Source organism: Mustela nigripes, chromosome 7 (genome assembly GCF_022355385.1).
Source record: "Mustela nigripes isolate SB6536 chromosome 7, MUSNIG.SB6536, whole genome shotgun sequence".
Taxonomy (NCBI): domain Eukaryota; kingdom Metazoa; phylum Chordata; class Mammalia; order Carnivora; family Mustelidae; genus Mustela; species Mustela nigripes.
The window spans coordinates 96,234,929-96,252,984 of NC_081563.1; the positions used below are offsets into that span (position 1 = coordinate 96,234,929).

General features: G+C 38.8%; 1 protein-coding gene across 1 annotated transcript in view; it reads right to left on the reverse strand.

The window, feature by feature from the left end:
• Positions 1–18,056, reverse strand: part of CFAP61 (cilia and flagella associated protein 61) — a 281,559-nt gene that overhangs the window by 211,039 nt on the left and 52,464 nt on the right. The window contains exon 8 of the mRNA XM_059406453.1: positions 16,627–16,786. Coding sequence (XP_059262436.1) covers positions 16,627–16,786 — 160 coding nt within the window. The remainder of the gene's footprint in view (positions 1–16,626; positions 16,787–18,056) is intronic.

Sequence of the window (18,056 nt, forward strand, 5' to 3'; positions counted from 1 at the left end):
ACCCTGAGCAGAAATCAAGGTGTTGGCAGGGACACACTACTTCTAGAAGCTCTAGGAGAGAGGCTGTTTCTCTCTCTTCCAGCTTATGGTGACTGCCAAGCAGTCCTTGCCAGATGGCCATCACTCCAACCTCTTAGTGGTCACAGCCTCCTCCTATCTGTGTTACCTTCCTCTGTCTCTCTCTCATAAGGACACTTTTGATGGCATCCATCCATTTTGATGGGTCCCTTTGACAACCCAGGATAATCTCATCTAGCAATCCTTTATCACACCTACAAATACCCTTTTTCCAGAACTAAGGTAATATTTATAGGTTCCAGAGATTAGAATGTGGACATCTTTTGAGAGGTAATGTTTCACTCTACCTCAAAAGGCACCTGTCCCTGAAGGAGTGCTGTGTATCCATTCAAATGCTTATTGGGAAGATAAAACTCAACTTATCCAAATACACAGCATCTCCCCATATAATTCATTCACTCTTGTTATTCCCACTTTGCAAAATGGTTCTACTATCCACTTCATTTTTGAAGTCATCCTTGATTTTTCATTTTCCATAAACCTTCTTTTCTCCAGATGCAGTAAAACATGAAATTCCATTAATTCTCCAAAATATCTCTTTTTTTTATTTGTTCCCTCCTCACCTCTTTCCTGGACACTGTAGTGGCCATTGGAAAGTCTTCCCGTGAACTAGAAGTTGATCATGCTTCCCTTTCTAATTAAAGATTCCCAATAGAACACCATCCATTATGTTGTGACTAGATTAATCTAAACTATTTTGCAAGGCACGAAATCTTGATTATATCACCTCAATCCCCTGTCCTGCTTCATCTCTTGTCAATCCCTCACTTCATGCTCTAGCAACCCTGAACTTGTACTTTCCCTTAATAAGCGATGGCTTCTAATACCTCCTTATTTTGCACATTTTGTTCCCTCTGTTAGGAAAATCTTTCTGCTTATTTACCTAGAAAGACCCAATTTGTTTTTGAAGTTTTGACTCAAAAGCTTTTTTTCCTGTGAATTCTAAGCTGATGCTCTCAAGATAACTTAAGTATAATTCTGCTGGGGTCCCACCACAATTTTCTAGCCTTCAAAACACTTCTCTTATTGTAAATTAATTTGTCTTGCTTATTTATCCTGCCATTAGACAGTACTAGACTCACCAGTACTAGACTAGACTCCTAAAATCTGGTATATGGGAAGTACTCAGTATTCACTGAATGGCGGAATGAACAGCAAGAGGCTGATGATAAAGTTCACAATGATACAAAGGAAAACACTAGGCAGGCTGCATGAAAGGAGGATAAAGGGCTTTTTTCTTGTTTTTCAAGGAATCTCCTCCCCACTGGACTGCAGTGCAGACTCCAAGCTATACAGTATGATCAACTTGAGCTTCGTGTCCTGGTAATTCCCATATCACTGTCTTGAGATGAGACTCTAGGTTTTAGCCTTCTCCAGGCTAAGTTGGAGTTTGTATCTCCAATTAGACAGGAGAAAGGCCATGATAAAAATCATCAGCATTATCTCTTTTTTTGTGTGAACAAGAGTTGAATTGATGATGCTGATTTTTCACCCTCCCTGGATGTAGGCCCTTTGCTATGTAGTATCCTATCCTTCTGATTCTGGGCTCAGCCATGTGACCTCCTTTAGATAAATAACATATGTTAGTCCAAAGCCTAAACCTCAAGAGGCCATGTGTGTTTCTATTTGGTCTCCTGCACCTTTGTGGTCACCATAAGAACATGCCTAATCTAGCCTACTAAAAGGATGAGAGGCACATGGAGCAGAGTCAAGGCCAGCCTGAATCAGCCAAAAGGCAACCGACCCCAGACATGTGAGAAGACCCAGTTAAGATCAGGAGAGCTGCCTAACTGAACCCAGCTTTATCAGCCAGCCAAACATGCTTATTGTGGCAGGCCACTGTGGTTTTGTGGCTGTTTGCTGGTAGCACTATTGTGGTAATGGATTACTGATGCAACCTCAAAAGATAACAGAGAAACTCAACCAAATCCTAAGTCTGGTTCTTTAAAAATACTGATTAAATTGACACTGGTAAGATTAATAAAGGAAAAGACACAAATAAATAATGCCAGTAATGAAACATAAAAACATAGGAGACATCTATAAAGTAAGGTGGTAGATATAAACCCATAAGGACATTAAATATGAATGTTCTAATTAAATATTCTAATTAAAAGACAGCAGTTGTCCCTCTGGATTAAAACCAAAAATTAAACTCTATGCTGGTTATACACCTAAAATATAAGGAAATAGGAAGAATGAAAATAAAAGAATGGAAAAAGAGAAGGTATGCAAATATGAATCAAAGAAAGTAGTTACGGCCATATTAAAATCAGAAAAAGTAGACTTTAAGGCAAAAAAAAAATCACTAAAGGTGAAGAGGATACTTCATAACTGATTTTTTTTAAGTCCAAAGAAGACATAATGAATTAAAAATTATATGCCTAATAACAGAGATTCAAAATATATAATGAAAAATGATAGGCTATGAGTAGAAATCAGTACAACCACAATCAAAGCAGGAGATTTTTAACACATCTCTCATTAATTGATCAAATAAGTGATGCCGTCAATAAGAATAAAATATTGGACTTCATTATCACATGTGACTAATTTATGAAAAACCCTGCACCTATCAACTGTAGGATATATACTCTTTTCATGGACTCAAGGAATATTTTCAAAACTTGACCATATGTTCAACAAAGTTTAAAGGATTAAAATCACACAGGTTAGGTTCTCTAACTTCAGTGCAATTAAGCTAACACGCAATAATAAAAAGATAACTGGAACACCTCAAATAGATAAAGAAAAGGTGCCGTACACACACACACACACACACACACACACACACACCCCAGAATATTATTCAACCTTGAAAAAGAAGAAATCTTGTAGTGTGTAACAACATGGATAAACCTAGAACACATTTTCCTAAATGAAATAAGGCAGTCACTCAAGGACAAATACTACGTGACTGTACTTAGAGGAGGTATCTACAATAGTCACTCACAGAAGCACAGAGCAGACCGGTGGTAGTTAGGATGGGAGAAGGGGGTCATGGGGCGCCGCTAGCCAACAGGGTAAAGTTTCAGTTCTACAAAATGAATATGTGTTAGACATCTGATGAACAATACTGTGCCTGTAGTTAACAAAACTGTATGGGATACTTAAAAAACTTAAGAAGGCAGTTCTCGTGTTAAGTGTTCTTACCACAATAAAATTAATAGAAAGATAAAAGATATCCCCCACATGTTTGAGAATAAATAATTCTCTTAAACAATTTGGCCAGAGAGTAAAATAAAGTGAAATTTCAAAAATACTGATAATGAATACAGTACATAACTTGTGAGCTGCAGCTAAAGCCAAGCAGAGAAGAATGTTTATAATTTAAACACTCACATAAGAAAAGAAAGGAAAACAAAAGAAATAAAAAACCCTGAAACTCAATGAGTTCAGGCTCCATCGTGAGAGAGGAAAAGAAACATCAAAATAAGACCAAAAATAAAAAGGAAGAAATGAAGAAAAGAGCAGAAATAAAATAAGTAACAAACACAAAATAGGTAGGACCAAACAAGCTAATAATTTGTTCTTTGGAAAGACTAATAAAATTGACAAACCACTAGCAAGACTGTTTGAGACAGGAGAGTACACATAATCAAGGTCAGCAATTTTGAAAAAGGCAGTGTCACTACAGAGCTTATGAATAGTAAAAGTGTAATAGGGGGAAAAAATGAAGAATGGCTTCAGTGTTATCCTACTGTATTTGAAAATGTAAAAGAAATGTACAAGTTCTGATAAAAAATTACAAACTATCAAATAGACAAAGAAGTTCTACAACATTCAAAAAATTGAAACTGCAATTAAAAAAAAAAAAAAAAACCTTCCCCCCAAAAGCCCACCAGGTTTAGACAGCTTCCCTGGCAAATCCTATAAAACATTTAAAGAATAAATACCTCTAGCTTTGCATAAACCCAAAAATAGAAGAAGGAAGAATACTCCTCAAATTGTTTTATGAGGTCAAAAGAGCCTCATTTTCAAAATCTGGCAAGGACATCTCATGAACTGAAAGTTACAGACCACTCTCGCCGTAAAAATCCTCAATAAAACATTAGCAAAGAATCCAGCACTTTGTAAAAAGAATAAGAAGTCTATTACTAATAGTTAACATAAAAAATTAATCAACGTAATTTACTTCATTAACAAAATGAAGAATCATATGATCAACTCAGCAAATACAGAAAAAAAGTATTTACAGAATTCAGTTCAATTAAAACCATTCTTGATAAATTTCTTAGCAAACCATAAATACAGAAACTTTCTTAATCTGATAATGAGTATTCACAAAACCATCCTTAATGGTAATATATTCAGAGCTTTCCATTTCATATCAAGAACAACAAAAGGATGCCTGCTAACACCATTTCTATTCAAGTTATTAATCAGTGCCTGAAAAAGAAATAGAAAGAATAAGCATTGGAAAATAAGAACTAAAAACTTATACAAAAAAAATTACAAAAGAATCTGCAGATAAATTTACAGAATTAATAAATCAGTGTGGAAAGATTGTTGGATATAAAGTCAATATCCAAAACAAACTGCATTTCTACGTAATAGCAATATACAATTTGAAAACAAAAAATTTTAAAGATAAAATTTCCAAAAGTGTGAAAATATTAAATACCTAGGAATGAATCTAACAACAGATATGAAAAGCATATGTTGCAGAAAGTATAAAACCTTGTGAAAAGAGGATAGAAATAAATTGAGGAATATACTATGTTCATAGATTAGTTATCTTACTACATTGTAAAGATGTCAAATCTCCCCCCCCCCCCACACACACACCGATCTATAGGTTCAAAGCAATCTCATTCAAGATCTCAAATTATTATTTTGGGGGTGCCTGGGTGGCTCAACCAGCTAAGTATCTGCCTTAGGCTCAGGTCATGATCCCAGGGTCCTGGGATGGAGCCCTGTATCACATTAGGCTCCCTGCTCAGTGAGGAGCATGCTTCCCCCTCTCCCTATGCCTCTGCCTCTGCCTGCCACTCCCCCTGCTTGTGTTTTTTCTCTCTGTCAAATAAATTGTTTTTAAAAATCTTTAAAATTATTATTCTTGAGGTGACTGGCAAGTTTATGTGAGAAATCAGATAAACTGGGTTTTTAAAATTTTTTTAAAGATTTTATTTTTTTGGATAATCCCTACACCCAACATGGGACTCAAACTCACAACCCCAAGATCAAGAGATTCACCCTCCACAGACTGAGCCAGCCAGGTGCCCCATGGATAAACGGGTTTTAAAATGTCTTAAGGCAAGTTTGTTTGTTTGTTATAACTATGTTATCTCCTGTAGTTACTTCTGAGTTATTTGTAGTTACTTTGCTTAAATAGGTAATTAAGTATTTTTTAAAGATCTTATTTATTTGAGAGAGAGCACACACCAGAGGTTGCAGGGAGAGGGAGAAACAGATTTCCCACTGAGGAGGGAGTCTGACTTAGGGCTCACTCCCAAGACCGTGGGATCAGGACTTGAGCACAATGCCAACACTTAACCAACTGACCCAAGGTATCCCAGTAATTCAGTACTTTTTCACAGCAACCTGTAATCCTATAACATCAGGAGTTCAAACCTTTTAAGATATTTGACAACTTTTGGCATTATGCCTTCCCAAAATTGAATCCTAAGTAAAATCCTGATCCTTAACTGACTTCCCAGAGGGTTCCTGGAAAATCTCAAGGGACTTGTTCTTTTCCTTGCAAAGTGAGAGATATCAAAAATTAGATACATTGAATAGGATAATAATAAAAAGTGCTGTTAAATAAGAAGAGATGTCTAACTTTCCTTAGGTTATATTTGTGTGGGTAAATGTTATTAACGTAAATATTTCTGGGATTATATGACGCTCCTAGAAATTTATCAATGTCCTCACTGTCCCTAGTTAGAGGAGACAGTAGTGCCCACTAGGGTGAAGCCTATTTTGGCTACAAGCAGAGTCAATGGACCACACAGCAGCCAGTTTTGGAGGCTAGACACAGATGCTTCACACAGGGACTGACTCACTGGGACACCGAGATCATTACCTACCCCAGGAGACATCTGCGGCAGCAGCAAGTGCCTGTGCTGATGCTGGGCAGAGCAAAGCTGAAATTCCATGAGAGGGCTAAAATAGCATCAGCAAAAGCTGCTAATTCCAAATGTGAATTAGGGCAGAATCAATATAGAGATCAGGAATGGCGAAATTATTATAGGTCTCTGTACCAGCTAGAAAAAGCTAAAACAATCTTAATTCTTCACCTACAAGAGCCACTTCAATCAAATGATCAAAGCGACCACACACCATTAGTAATGGGACAGACCAAAAGTCTGTAATACCAGATATGGCGCAGTGAGAACCCAGTTGCTTCTGTGATAGCCTTCCCAGGTGTGCACAACTTGAATCTCATCGGGATTCAGCACAACTTGAATCTCATCGGGACAGCAGACACACACAGATTCAAGTACAATCTACAGAAGCAGGGGCCTATTCATCTTCTAAAGTATTTAGCGCATCATATTAGAAGCAACTCAGAGGAACAGTTCCAAAATGAAAGACAACAGATAACTCAGGGTAGTTTGTCATTCTGGACTGGATCTTTCTGCCAAGAAGGATGACATTACTGGGACAAATGTGGGAACTTGAATAAGGTTTGTGGACTGTGGATTAGTTGGGAGTAACATGTTCAAGTTAATTCTTTGATCTTGATGGATGTTTGGGGCTGTAAAGGAGACTGTCCCTCTGTAGGAAACACACACTGAAGTATTCACAAATGACTAAGCAGGATGTCAGCATCTTATTTTCAGATGGTTTAGAAGAAAAAGTATGGTCAACTTTTATGTAAATTTAAGATTGTTTTCACATTTTAAAAAATGGAGGAAATAAAAGCATTGCCCTTGTCTTATTTCTGTGACTCAGTTAATTTTGTCATTTTAATTCATTCTCTCCCAGGGCTCTTCATAGCATGTGGTTCTTAGGCAGTTTTATTCAGATTTCAATTCGTTTTGCATTGATTTTTTTCACATGAGATTATATCATTTCCCTTCACTCTTTGTAACCTTTTAAAAGGCTACTGTACAGCCTTCCTGTGGCTACCCACAAGTTTAGCCATCCCTCTCCTGTGGGAGATTTGGGGTTTTACAAACTTATTTGCTTATTTATTTGGATATTTGTTTATCCATTTTTAGTATTCTGATTAAGCTAAATACACATTTAGCTTAATCAGAATGTGTATCTCTTTACAGACTGAGGAGTCTTTCCTCAGACTTGCTATAGCTGAAGTCAAAGAACAGAAATCATTTCTTCTTTTTTTTTTTTTTTAAGATTTTATTTATTTATTTGACAGAGAGAGAGATGGAAAGAGATCACAAGTAGGCAGAAAAGCAGGCAGAGAGAGAGGAGGAAGCAGGCTCCCCACTGAGGCTCCCCATCGAGTCCCTGTGGGACTTGATCCCAGGACCCTGAGATCATGACCTGAGTTGAATAACCCACTGAGCCACCCAGGTGCCCCCAGAAACCATTTCTACCCTGTATTCCAGAGTATTCTATCAGCCAACCTTTCTATCTGTCAGAAATCTGAAGTACTAGTTGATAAGCTCCTTGCTCCGGAGGAAGTATCTTAATTATAATACATACTTATAACTTAGTATGCAAAAAAGTGGGAGAAAAAGATCTCTGGTTTTTATGTGCATTTCAGTTTTAGGAAAGCTGAATATTTTCTCATGCCTATGATAAATTTTTTTTCATAGTTTGCTTTGTGATTTATGTTTCTCTTTTCTCTAAACTATTTCAAGATTGAAATCAGAAGTCTTTTTCCACATGGAGTTAGACATATATAAATAGAAACTGAAAACCAAGTAAATATAAATATGTTATTTATAACTTAATAATTATAATAATTATATATAATGTAAAATATTGTGTATGTATACACACACACACACACATATTTACACTACTGGGGTGCCCCATCAGCAAACTGACACTTATATAATCTTCTTGTCCCTAAAGTGTTCCACTTGACCAAAAAGGAAGTATATCCAGTCAGTCAATCCCCAAAAGCCAAACCAACTCTGGGTTTTCTTACCCCAAACAAGGCTATGTGGTCCATCCCAGCCCATCAGATATATTTTGTTTTTCTTCTTCCTTGTTCTTTATTCTTTATTCTGTAAAAGCTACTGCCCCATATTATAGTTCTCCAAAAAAATATAATCCACTTCATGAAGTGTTAAATAAACTTTTATTTAATAATTTTTAATAGTATGCATGTGTACATATATATGTCTGGCAAACATACATATATATATGTCTGCGATGTGGGAAACAAAGGCAGAAGAAAAAATTATTAAATTTCTTTACTACTTAGAGCCCACTGACAAGTCCTTGAAACAGGCAGACGGACATTCCTCCAGCAACTCAACTGCCTTGGTGTTAATGCTTTGCTAAGGGCAAAGGCAATCTTAGCCTGAGCCTCTCTTCCCCCAGGATCCTGTAAGTCTACTTTAGCATATAAAAGTTCCTTTAGAAATTTTGTTTATCTCTAACCCCCTCACCAGATACATGTTGGCAATCATCCCCCAAGCATATGGCCCACCGATATACATCTTATGATTAAGGTCTTAACGATTAAGGTCTCATGATCAAGGTTTTATTAGACAGTAATAAATGACCTTTTCCCAACAATAGCTAAATCCCCTCAAGGTCCTAAGAGCTTGTTTTCCAAAATTCCTTAGGGACTTTCACTATCTCTAAACCCCCTCCCAACTTGTAGGTATATAACCTCCACCCCTCATGACCCCACTGCAGCTCTTTCTACTCACGGGTCCTGTCCTCGTGCTTTAATTAAATTACCTTTTTGCATCAAAGACGTCTCAAGAATTCTTTCTTGGCCATGGGCTTCAAACCCTAAGGTCCTTCCTACATCACATGTACATACACACTGGAGATAAACACACACACACATAACTTTAATAATTTTTAAATCTTCTTATATGAAGTGATGCTTTCCTAGACAAATCTAATCTCCTAAAGCTGATTCAAAAAAAAAAAAATAGAAAATCTGAATATATTCATAACTTGGAGGGGAAAAGAGAACGTTGTCAAAAACAAACCTCAAGTCAGAGCCAGCTTCCAAGGTGACTGTCCCAGGTCTTCCACTGAGCTAGTTATGCATTCCTTGAAGACTGAAAACCCCAAAAGCCAGAGCAACATGCAGTAGAGAAGGGGCTTGCAACCCAGTAGCAAAATAACTGGCTTCATGTTGGGCTTAGAATTAGTACATTTTCCTTTGTTTGTTGTCATCTGCAAAGACTGTGATTTTTAGTAATTGCTTCCTTAGCTGCTTTGCTTAGATTAAATTTGGTCCATGATACTTTAAGAGTTGTCAAAAACCCTGTGTAAACAGACACAGAGCTCACACTGACCCCGGTGCAAATGGGTGCAGCCCACCGGCAGCCGATTTAATCAAGGGGGAATTCAGAGTATTCACCACAAGCAATTGATTTTCAAGAGAAAAGTCAGCAGGATCAAACAGCCTGTTGGGATGAAAATCCCCCTGAATCACCCCTATCACCGTGTTTTCTAGCAACTAACTCCTGACTCCATATAGAGTAATAGCCAAATTACTATAATTATCCTGCAACACAAGTGGCATATCAACATTATTTTAAACGTGGATTTTTTGCATAATCTTTCATTATTATCATTCATCCTCCCATTTGGAAATGGCAAACAACAACAAACTGTGATCTACCCCCCAAAGAAGAAAGGTCACCAAAGAGAACAAATGAAAGGGCTATTTACATGTGAATATACTAAGAGAGATGTGTTTTACAGGCAAATACACTCTCGAAATTCATTAAATGCCTTCTCCCCTGCATCATAAATATGGGCAAAACAGACATCACCTACTGAGAAAATAATCCCAGCACATAATGATCATAACGAACATAAATAAAGACACTTTTCTTTCAAAGACCTCGGGGCCCTATATAAAAATGTGTTTGTATTTCCACCATGGTGAAATGACTGGTAGCAAGCACGCCAGTCATAACACAAGTCCTTCCTAGTGTTGAGCAGTAGACTATGAATATGGTCCCCAGTCACCTTGCTCTCTGCAAAATAACATTCTTACCTGGGTGCCATCATTTGTTGCTGCTCTTTTCAAAAGCATTCGAAAGGACGCAGAAATCAGTACTTGAATTAAGATGGAAAAATCAGCAAGAGATTTTGTTAAATACAGCTGATCCTTGAACAGGGGTGTGAACTGTGTGGGTCCAGGTACACACAGATTTTTTTAATATGTATATAAATACAGTACAGTGCTGTAAATATATTGTCTCTTCCTTACAATTTTAATACTACTTTCTTTTCTCTAGCTTACATCACTGTACGAATATAGTAGATAATATACACAACATGAAAATATGTATTAATTGACTATTTATGTTATCTGGAAGACTTCTGGTCAACAGTAGTCTTAATTAGTAGCTAAGTTTCTGGAGAGTCAAAAGCTTTCCCGGGGGGTTGGGGGATTGGGGTGGGGAGAGGGCACACAGAGATTCTAACCACCATGTTGTTGAAGAATCAACTGATATTAAAAGGCTCACCAAGACTTTTGAGACAGTGTCCCTGACAACAAAACCGGGTTTCAAGTCTGCATCATCTTCCTGGTAGGTTACCAGTCCAAAGGCTCCACCTTAAAAACCACTGTAAGAGTTCATGCTGTCAACCCTGGAGATAATCACACAAGCTGGGCATGGGTCTGGTATTATATAATTGTTTTATCAACAATTTCTAGCAAAGCATCAGAACTCACACAGTTAAGTCTAGAATAGCAAAGTTGGCAAGAGTGGCTAAAGCTTTGAAAGAATGCAATTTTGTTACCTTCATATACCAAAAACAAATTTAGTGGCTACAAAAAGACAACATTCTGAGTGTGATAGATATGAGTTGGTGTCTCAGGCTTTGTATGAGCATCATGTAGAGCGGACTTTCTTGCCACTATCTGCATAACTACCATGACCTTGTAGTCTTGTCCACAGGGCTCCAGGATATGGTTAACACACGACCCTAAGTGTTACGGCTGAATTGTGTCCCCACAAAATTCATATATTGAAGTCCTCACCCCCAGCACCTCAAAAAGTGACTATATTTGGAGATAGTGTCTTCTCATGATTTCATTTATTTATTTGACAGAGATTACAAGTAGGCAGAGAGGCAGGCAGAGAGCAGGCTCCCCACTGAGCAGAGAGTCCAATGCGAGGCTCGATCCCAGGACCCTGAGATCATGACCTGTGCGGAAGGCTGAGGCTTAACCCACTGAGCCACCCAGGCAACCCAGGAGATAGTGTCTTTAAAAAGGTAATTCAAGTAAAATGAGGTCATATGAGTGGGCCTCCTCCAATATTACTGGGATACAAACAGGGAAAAAGAGAAGATCATGTGAGAGACATGGGGAAAAGACACAGCATTGACAAGCCAAGAGGAGAGGCCTCAGGAGAAACTGATCTCACCTACACCTTGATCTTGGACTTTAAGCCTCCGGAACTGTGAGAGAATTAATTTCTATTCTTTAAGCTGGTATTTTGTTAGGGCAGCCCCAGCGAATTAAGTGGGTCACTTAATAACTACAGAATGTACTGGGTGTTAAAATAGTGTTCTGAGAGATATAATGCAAATATTTTGGCAAAATACTGCTATGCTCTAAACACAAGTGTTTCATCCATATTTGGTACCCATGTCAATAAATAAATAAATAAAGTGAAACAGAAGGCAACCCAGGCATATAAAATGGAACCTTAGGAAGAAAGCTAAAAGGCAATTTGAAACACAATAAGGTTTGATTTAGCTATTGTTTTTTAACTCTGGCACTGGAAACTGGTTTCAGATGTTTCTTCCTCCTGCAGAGAGAATTGGAGGTAAGAAGAAAAGGGAAGTCCAAAGAAATGTAAGTACGACATAAAGAAACATGTCTGACGAAAAGTAACTTTTTAAAATTGAAATTGAAATTTAATTTAATTTTAATTTTAAAATTTAAAGGGCAGCATTGCTATGTTTTATATGGATACATTAAGAAAATCACATTTGAAGGGCCTTTTAAATATGCAGTAAGCAACACCTTTTCTGAGTCTTTTGGTTACAGAGAGCTACACTGATTCTTCTTTTGAAAGCCCACAACTCTGTTATATAGAACCAAGTTTCTCCCTGTCAAGGGCACATCAGTACCACAGAGATTCTGCACAGTGGGCCCTGCGTACAGAATGACATTCACAGATCTGAGCCCGAGACTTCTGCTCCCTGGGTCACTCCAGCCTGCATGACAAACAAAAGTTGCTCTTGGCTTTTTTTTTTTTTAACCAGTAAATGTGGCGATGCCAATACAGCTGCAGAAATGCAGGCTGTGCCCTATTTTGCCTTATGCACTACCAAGAAATTTGCCAGCTCGATTCTGATTCCAAAGTCTTTGCTGTGAAGATGCAGCAGATAAAAGACACAGCGTGATTTTCAAACATTGGGCAGGGCCAGCAGTGGGGCCAACTGGAAAAATAATACCGTTTTGAGCCATTTTATTGTTATTGGAAGAAAATACACATAAACTACCAGGCATATGCAATATCCTAATGTATGTTTACTGAGTTTTCACAGAGTCATAGCATCTTAAGGGATCTTAAATATCATTTAGTACAATCTCCCACAGAACAAGAAAATCTTTCCTAAACATCTATGACTCTTTCTTAACGAATTCTTCGCAAATTGGGAGGAACTGCTACTTCTAATCTAGGCTTTTCACTACACACAAAAAAATAAGTAAATAAACTTTTACTAGACTTTGTTTCTGTTGGTCCCAATTTAGTCCCAAGGTTTAGTAGATTAAAAACTAAAGTTTGTGAGTGTGTGCAAAAGGTTATATATGCAAAATGAGTGGCTGAAAAATGGAAGTAAAATGTAAATTGAAGGTGCAGGGTTAAACTTTTCAAATCCAATGAAAACTTGTGATATGGCTGAAATAACAAATAGTAGGCTGATTAGAATGTGGGTAAGTAGCTAAAGAGGGAGGCCACTGTATTGGCTTAAGAGTGTTGAGCCTTGACATTCATCTGCTCAGAAGGGTTGAGATTGGTGTGATATTGCAAGTTTCACAGTTGGTGGGGAAAGTGTAGACCTTGAGCCAAGGATCTGAGAACAAGTGGTTTATTTGGGAGGTGATTCCAGGAAGGATCAGTAGGGGGGTGAGGAAGAGAGAAAGGGAAGAAAAGACAGCTAGTAAGCAATGTGTCATTACAGAGATTACCACTGGAATAGCTGGAACCCAATCCCATAGAGGGAAGGAGGGACTCTGGAAGACAGTACAAAACTAATGTCAAAGAGTTATCCCACCTAAGAAGTGAGGGAGTTGGGGTATTTATACCTGAACTCCTGACAGGTGTGTAAAAATAAATGTTGTCACAGCTGATGGGAAAAGACTAGACAGGCAGTGTCTAGTCTTGAGTAGATCTTGAGTCAAGGACTCAAGTACAACTATTTATTTGGGAGTTGACTGAGAAAGAGGCATAGGGGGACAAGGACATAAGCCAGGGAAGCAGAGGCTGGTCATGGAGTGTTAATTTCCTGGACCTTCTAGCCTGCCTCTTGCATGGGGCAGAGAGGCCTTCTACAGTTCTGGCAAATCCCATAGACACAGAGGTGAAGATTCCAGGACATGGAAGTTGTCCAGAGGGTGTGTGTGCGCATGTGCACACGTACTCAAAAGCTTGCAGGAAATGGGTGGGCCACCGAGAACTCCTTAAAGTGGTAACTCATTACACAACTTCACATAAATGTGAAGAAAGCTCATCAAGTATCCAATATAGGCGACACACCATTGGAGTTTACAAAGCCATCCAAGATAAAAAGTCACCTTGCCAAGCAGAGAGGGCTGGGCTTCAGGTCCGTCCACCCCTGATGAGCTTGAAAACCTTGCGTGAACTTGGATGGGTATAAAAGAGAAAAAATGTCACCTGTCCTAGTCTCCTGTATCAAGTTATGATGACAAAATGAGATAACATATACAACAATCCTTTGAAAAGTAGAAAGTGCTAAACAGAATACAAGGTATAAAGCACAATGATGTGTGCTCATTTGAAACAAGAATTTTAGTTCATATTTTAGAGAAATTATATTTTTTTTAACTTGAGACTTTCATCAGAAAAACAATGAACAGTAGATAATAGCACATTTAGAATTTTCTCTGGAGTCTCATTCTTTGTTGTTGTTGAAGGAAGATGGCAGCAAAATGTGTTGATGACTCTTTTCTTAGATATAATAAGCTGTTGATGATTTGTGAATCCATCCCTGAGTTATTTGGAAGCCTATCATAGTGCTCCCTGATGACAATTTCATAATCATCTTTGTATCCGTGAACAAAAAGCTGGATTTTCAAAAATAAACAAGGCACAGAAGATAACAAGAGCTTTCCTATTTCCTTTACTTCCCATTTTGTCCTAGAAAAGGAATTTTAAGTAAAAATATTAAAGGTGGTAGAGAGAGGTAGGACTTCCTTCAGCTCCCATATCTGGGCTGTAAAGTGTGTGTTTTAAAGTCCAGGGTCCAGCCTCAATTTTGAACTTTGTTTCCCCATATAGTTTCTAAGATTGGAATTTTCCATTCGTTCTATGTATGGAACATCATAGTAGTCTCGGGGATACTCAGAAACACACTGGAAAGAACTTTAACTTTTCAATTTGTTTTTTATAACCATAGTCACAGGCAGAGATACAAATTTTTTGAGGCCTTACCCTGTGCTTGGCACTGAGCTGAGCACATCACATAGATTCTAACAGTTAGTCTTCCCAACAACTTTTTGGGTTAGATGCTATTTTCATCTCCATTTTATGCATGAAAAAATTGAGCCATAAAACCTATATAATGCTGCCTTCAAGAAGAATCTATGCACTCGCAAGTGACAAAGATAACTTATGGTTCAGGATTGTGTCATGCTGAAAGGCTCTTTTTTTTTTAGATTTTTAAAAAATGTATTTATTTGTTAGAGAGAGGGAGAGAGAGCACGAGCACAGGCAAGCAGAGTGGTAGGCAGAGGGAAAAGCAGGCTCCCTGCCGAGCAAGGAGCCCTGCGTGGGACTCAAATCCCAGGATGGTGGGACCATGACCTGAGCTGAAGGCAGCTGCTTAACCAACTGAGCCACCCAGGCATCCCTGAAAGGTTCTTTAGAACACTCCAGTATCTCTTCACTGAGAAGCATGGCAAGCCAGCTTTCACTCTTAAAAAATAATGACTTCAAACCTTTCTTTTAGAAAGACTGTGGTCATCAGTACAAAAAGGAAACACCTCTCCATCTGTGGCTCTGTAAGTTCTCTGTAAAAAGTGTGAACATTCAGATGTGTACATCTATGCACGTGGTTTTGCACTGAGGGGGTAAGATCAACCAGATAGACACCTGCCATTGCTTATACTGACAAGTGCTTTGCCAGTGCCTAGTGTGTTCCTCTTCCTATTTTTGAACAATCTTGACATCATCCTTCAGACATGAGAAAGCAGAGCAATTCAAAATGCCTTGACTTTAACCTTAGAAAGCTCAAACAGGTGAAAGGCCAATTGCAAACAAGTAACTATCACTGACAATGATGGTCAACATTTAATGAGCACTAAGTCTGCTCAAGACACAGAGTAAAGGGATGCCTGGGTGGCTCAGTTGGTTAAGCGCTGCCTTTAGCTCCGGGCATGATCCCGTGGTCCTGGGATTGAGCCCTGCATCCACTGGGCTCCCTGCTCAGTAGCAAGCCTGCTTCTCCTTCTTCCTCTGCCCTTCCCCCTTGCTCATGTTCTCTCTCTCTCAAAATAAAGTTTAAAAAAAAAAAGACACAGAGTAAAGCCCTTGACATGAGTAATCTCAGTGAAACTTCACAACTCCCTTATGTAGGAGGTTTTATTATTATTCCTATTTTACAAAGAGAGAAACCCAGGTTTAGAGAAGTGAATTAACATATGCCAGGTTTAAGATGGAAACACTTTACCTGGAAAGATATCCATTGTGTAGGAAGATCTCATCAAAACACCAAAGTCTGAGATTACCTAATTTTTTTTATTATTTCATATGGCTAGAAATAATTTAAAGCAAGTTTAAAATGACTATACTTGCAGTAGACTTGTACTATATAATTTGTCAAAGACACAAACACAAAAGCATTAATTGGTGGGATTGAAACTTAAAACCGTACAAAACTTCTCAAGTTATTGACCTGAAAAAAACACATTCTATTTTGATGTGTGTGTGTGTGTAAAAATGCCAAAATACTATCGATTATTCACAATGACTGTTCTGAGGCAGGAATTCCGAATTTAGGAAACCTTAAGCTGTAGAGCCATCATCTCAGTCTACACCTGTGTGCTTTTGGCCCTCTGTGCTCACAGATGAGAGCACCTGATAGGATTAACCATGGAAACTATACCTTCAAGGGAATTGGAGAAGGAGACATAAAATAAGCCATCTAGTTCTCCCACTCTTCAAAACGCACAATGGTGTAGAAGGTATGGATATAACTGCTGATGTGTTCCTGTGATAGCCACTGTACCTTGATTTCCTTTAACGCTCTGCTCTTCCGGTGGCTGCAGAACATCATCGGGGTGTGGGGTACAGAGTCCGTGGAAGGGCCCCAGGTCAAAGCATTCATGCAGGAGTTGCATGTTCACTCTTGAGCACACACTCATGAACCCAACAGCTACACCTTCCACCTGAAACACCCAAAACATTTCATTACTCTATCAGACTCCAAATGAATTCTCATCACAACACCTCCAGGAGCCTACAGCATGTAGGCGGTTGGTAGCTTGGCAGGCACCTTGAGATATTTAAGGGAGAAGCTCTAGTGTCCAGCACTATGCATAGCACATATAACACACATATAACATGCTCCAAAAATGTCCAGTGAATGACCTCTGTGAACAATCCTAGAAGAGGATACGTAACTTGAAGAAGTTGCTAGAGTTCTGGAGGGAAAGAACATGTGCTCTCTTTGCCCAGACCTGCCCCATACCTTTTGATTATCCCACGGCGAGCCCATCCTTCTTGTCCACTTTCTTCCCCTCTAGCATGCACAGTCTTGGTAAAACCAGCCATGATTCCATCCAACTGACCCTGGATTCAGAGATGTTCATGGTCACCTACTCTTTCAGAATGGAACTTTGATTTTCTTGAATTCACTCATTTATTTGATTGGATGGTCTTATGGGGAAAAGATGTGAGCAAAGAGGTTTGGTGGGGATGTCTGAGCGAAGTAAACTCGCAACACTGGTTCACCATGTGGGTATGATTTACAAATACATCACCTCTTAGGATCGGAAGAGATACCTGGCTCTGAACCTCTTACAACAGTCCCATGATTTTAGGCCTCTGATGAAGGATACACAGGGAGGAAGACACGTGGGACAGAGTGATACAATAAGAAATACATGTTTGGTCTTCATCCTTGGTTTCTGGCACAAAGCCCCTAAAACACTTGTAATTTCCCAAAAGGAACATCTTTTGTTTTTCCTAATAAGCTCCTTTTGGTAATACCTATGTTTATGCTAATGAGGTGACTCCTGGAGAATGGGAGCTGATTGTCAGGGAAACCAAACGTGTGATTAATTAGAGGGTTGGATCTTTCAGCACCTCCCCCTGACCTCTGGAGAGGGGGGAGGGGTTTGAGATTGACTTCAATCACCAATGGCCAATGATACAATGAATCATTAATGGAACCACCATAAAAACCCCTCAACAAGAGAAATCAGGAGTTTCTGGGTTGGCGAACACATGGAGATGCTGGGAGGAAACATGCCCAGAGAGGACATGGAAGTTCAGGGCCCTTTCCCCTGTACCTTGCTATAAGCATCCCTTCCACGTAGCTGTTCCTGAGTTGTATTCTTTATAATAAACGGGCAACAGGGGAGTAGTCAAGATGGCGGAGAAGTAGCAGGCTGAGACTGCTTCAGCTAGCCGGAGATCAGCTAGATAGCTTATCTA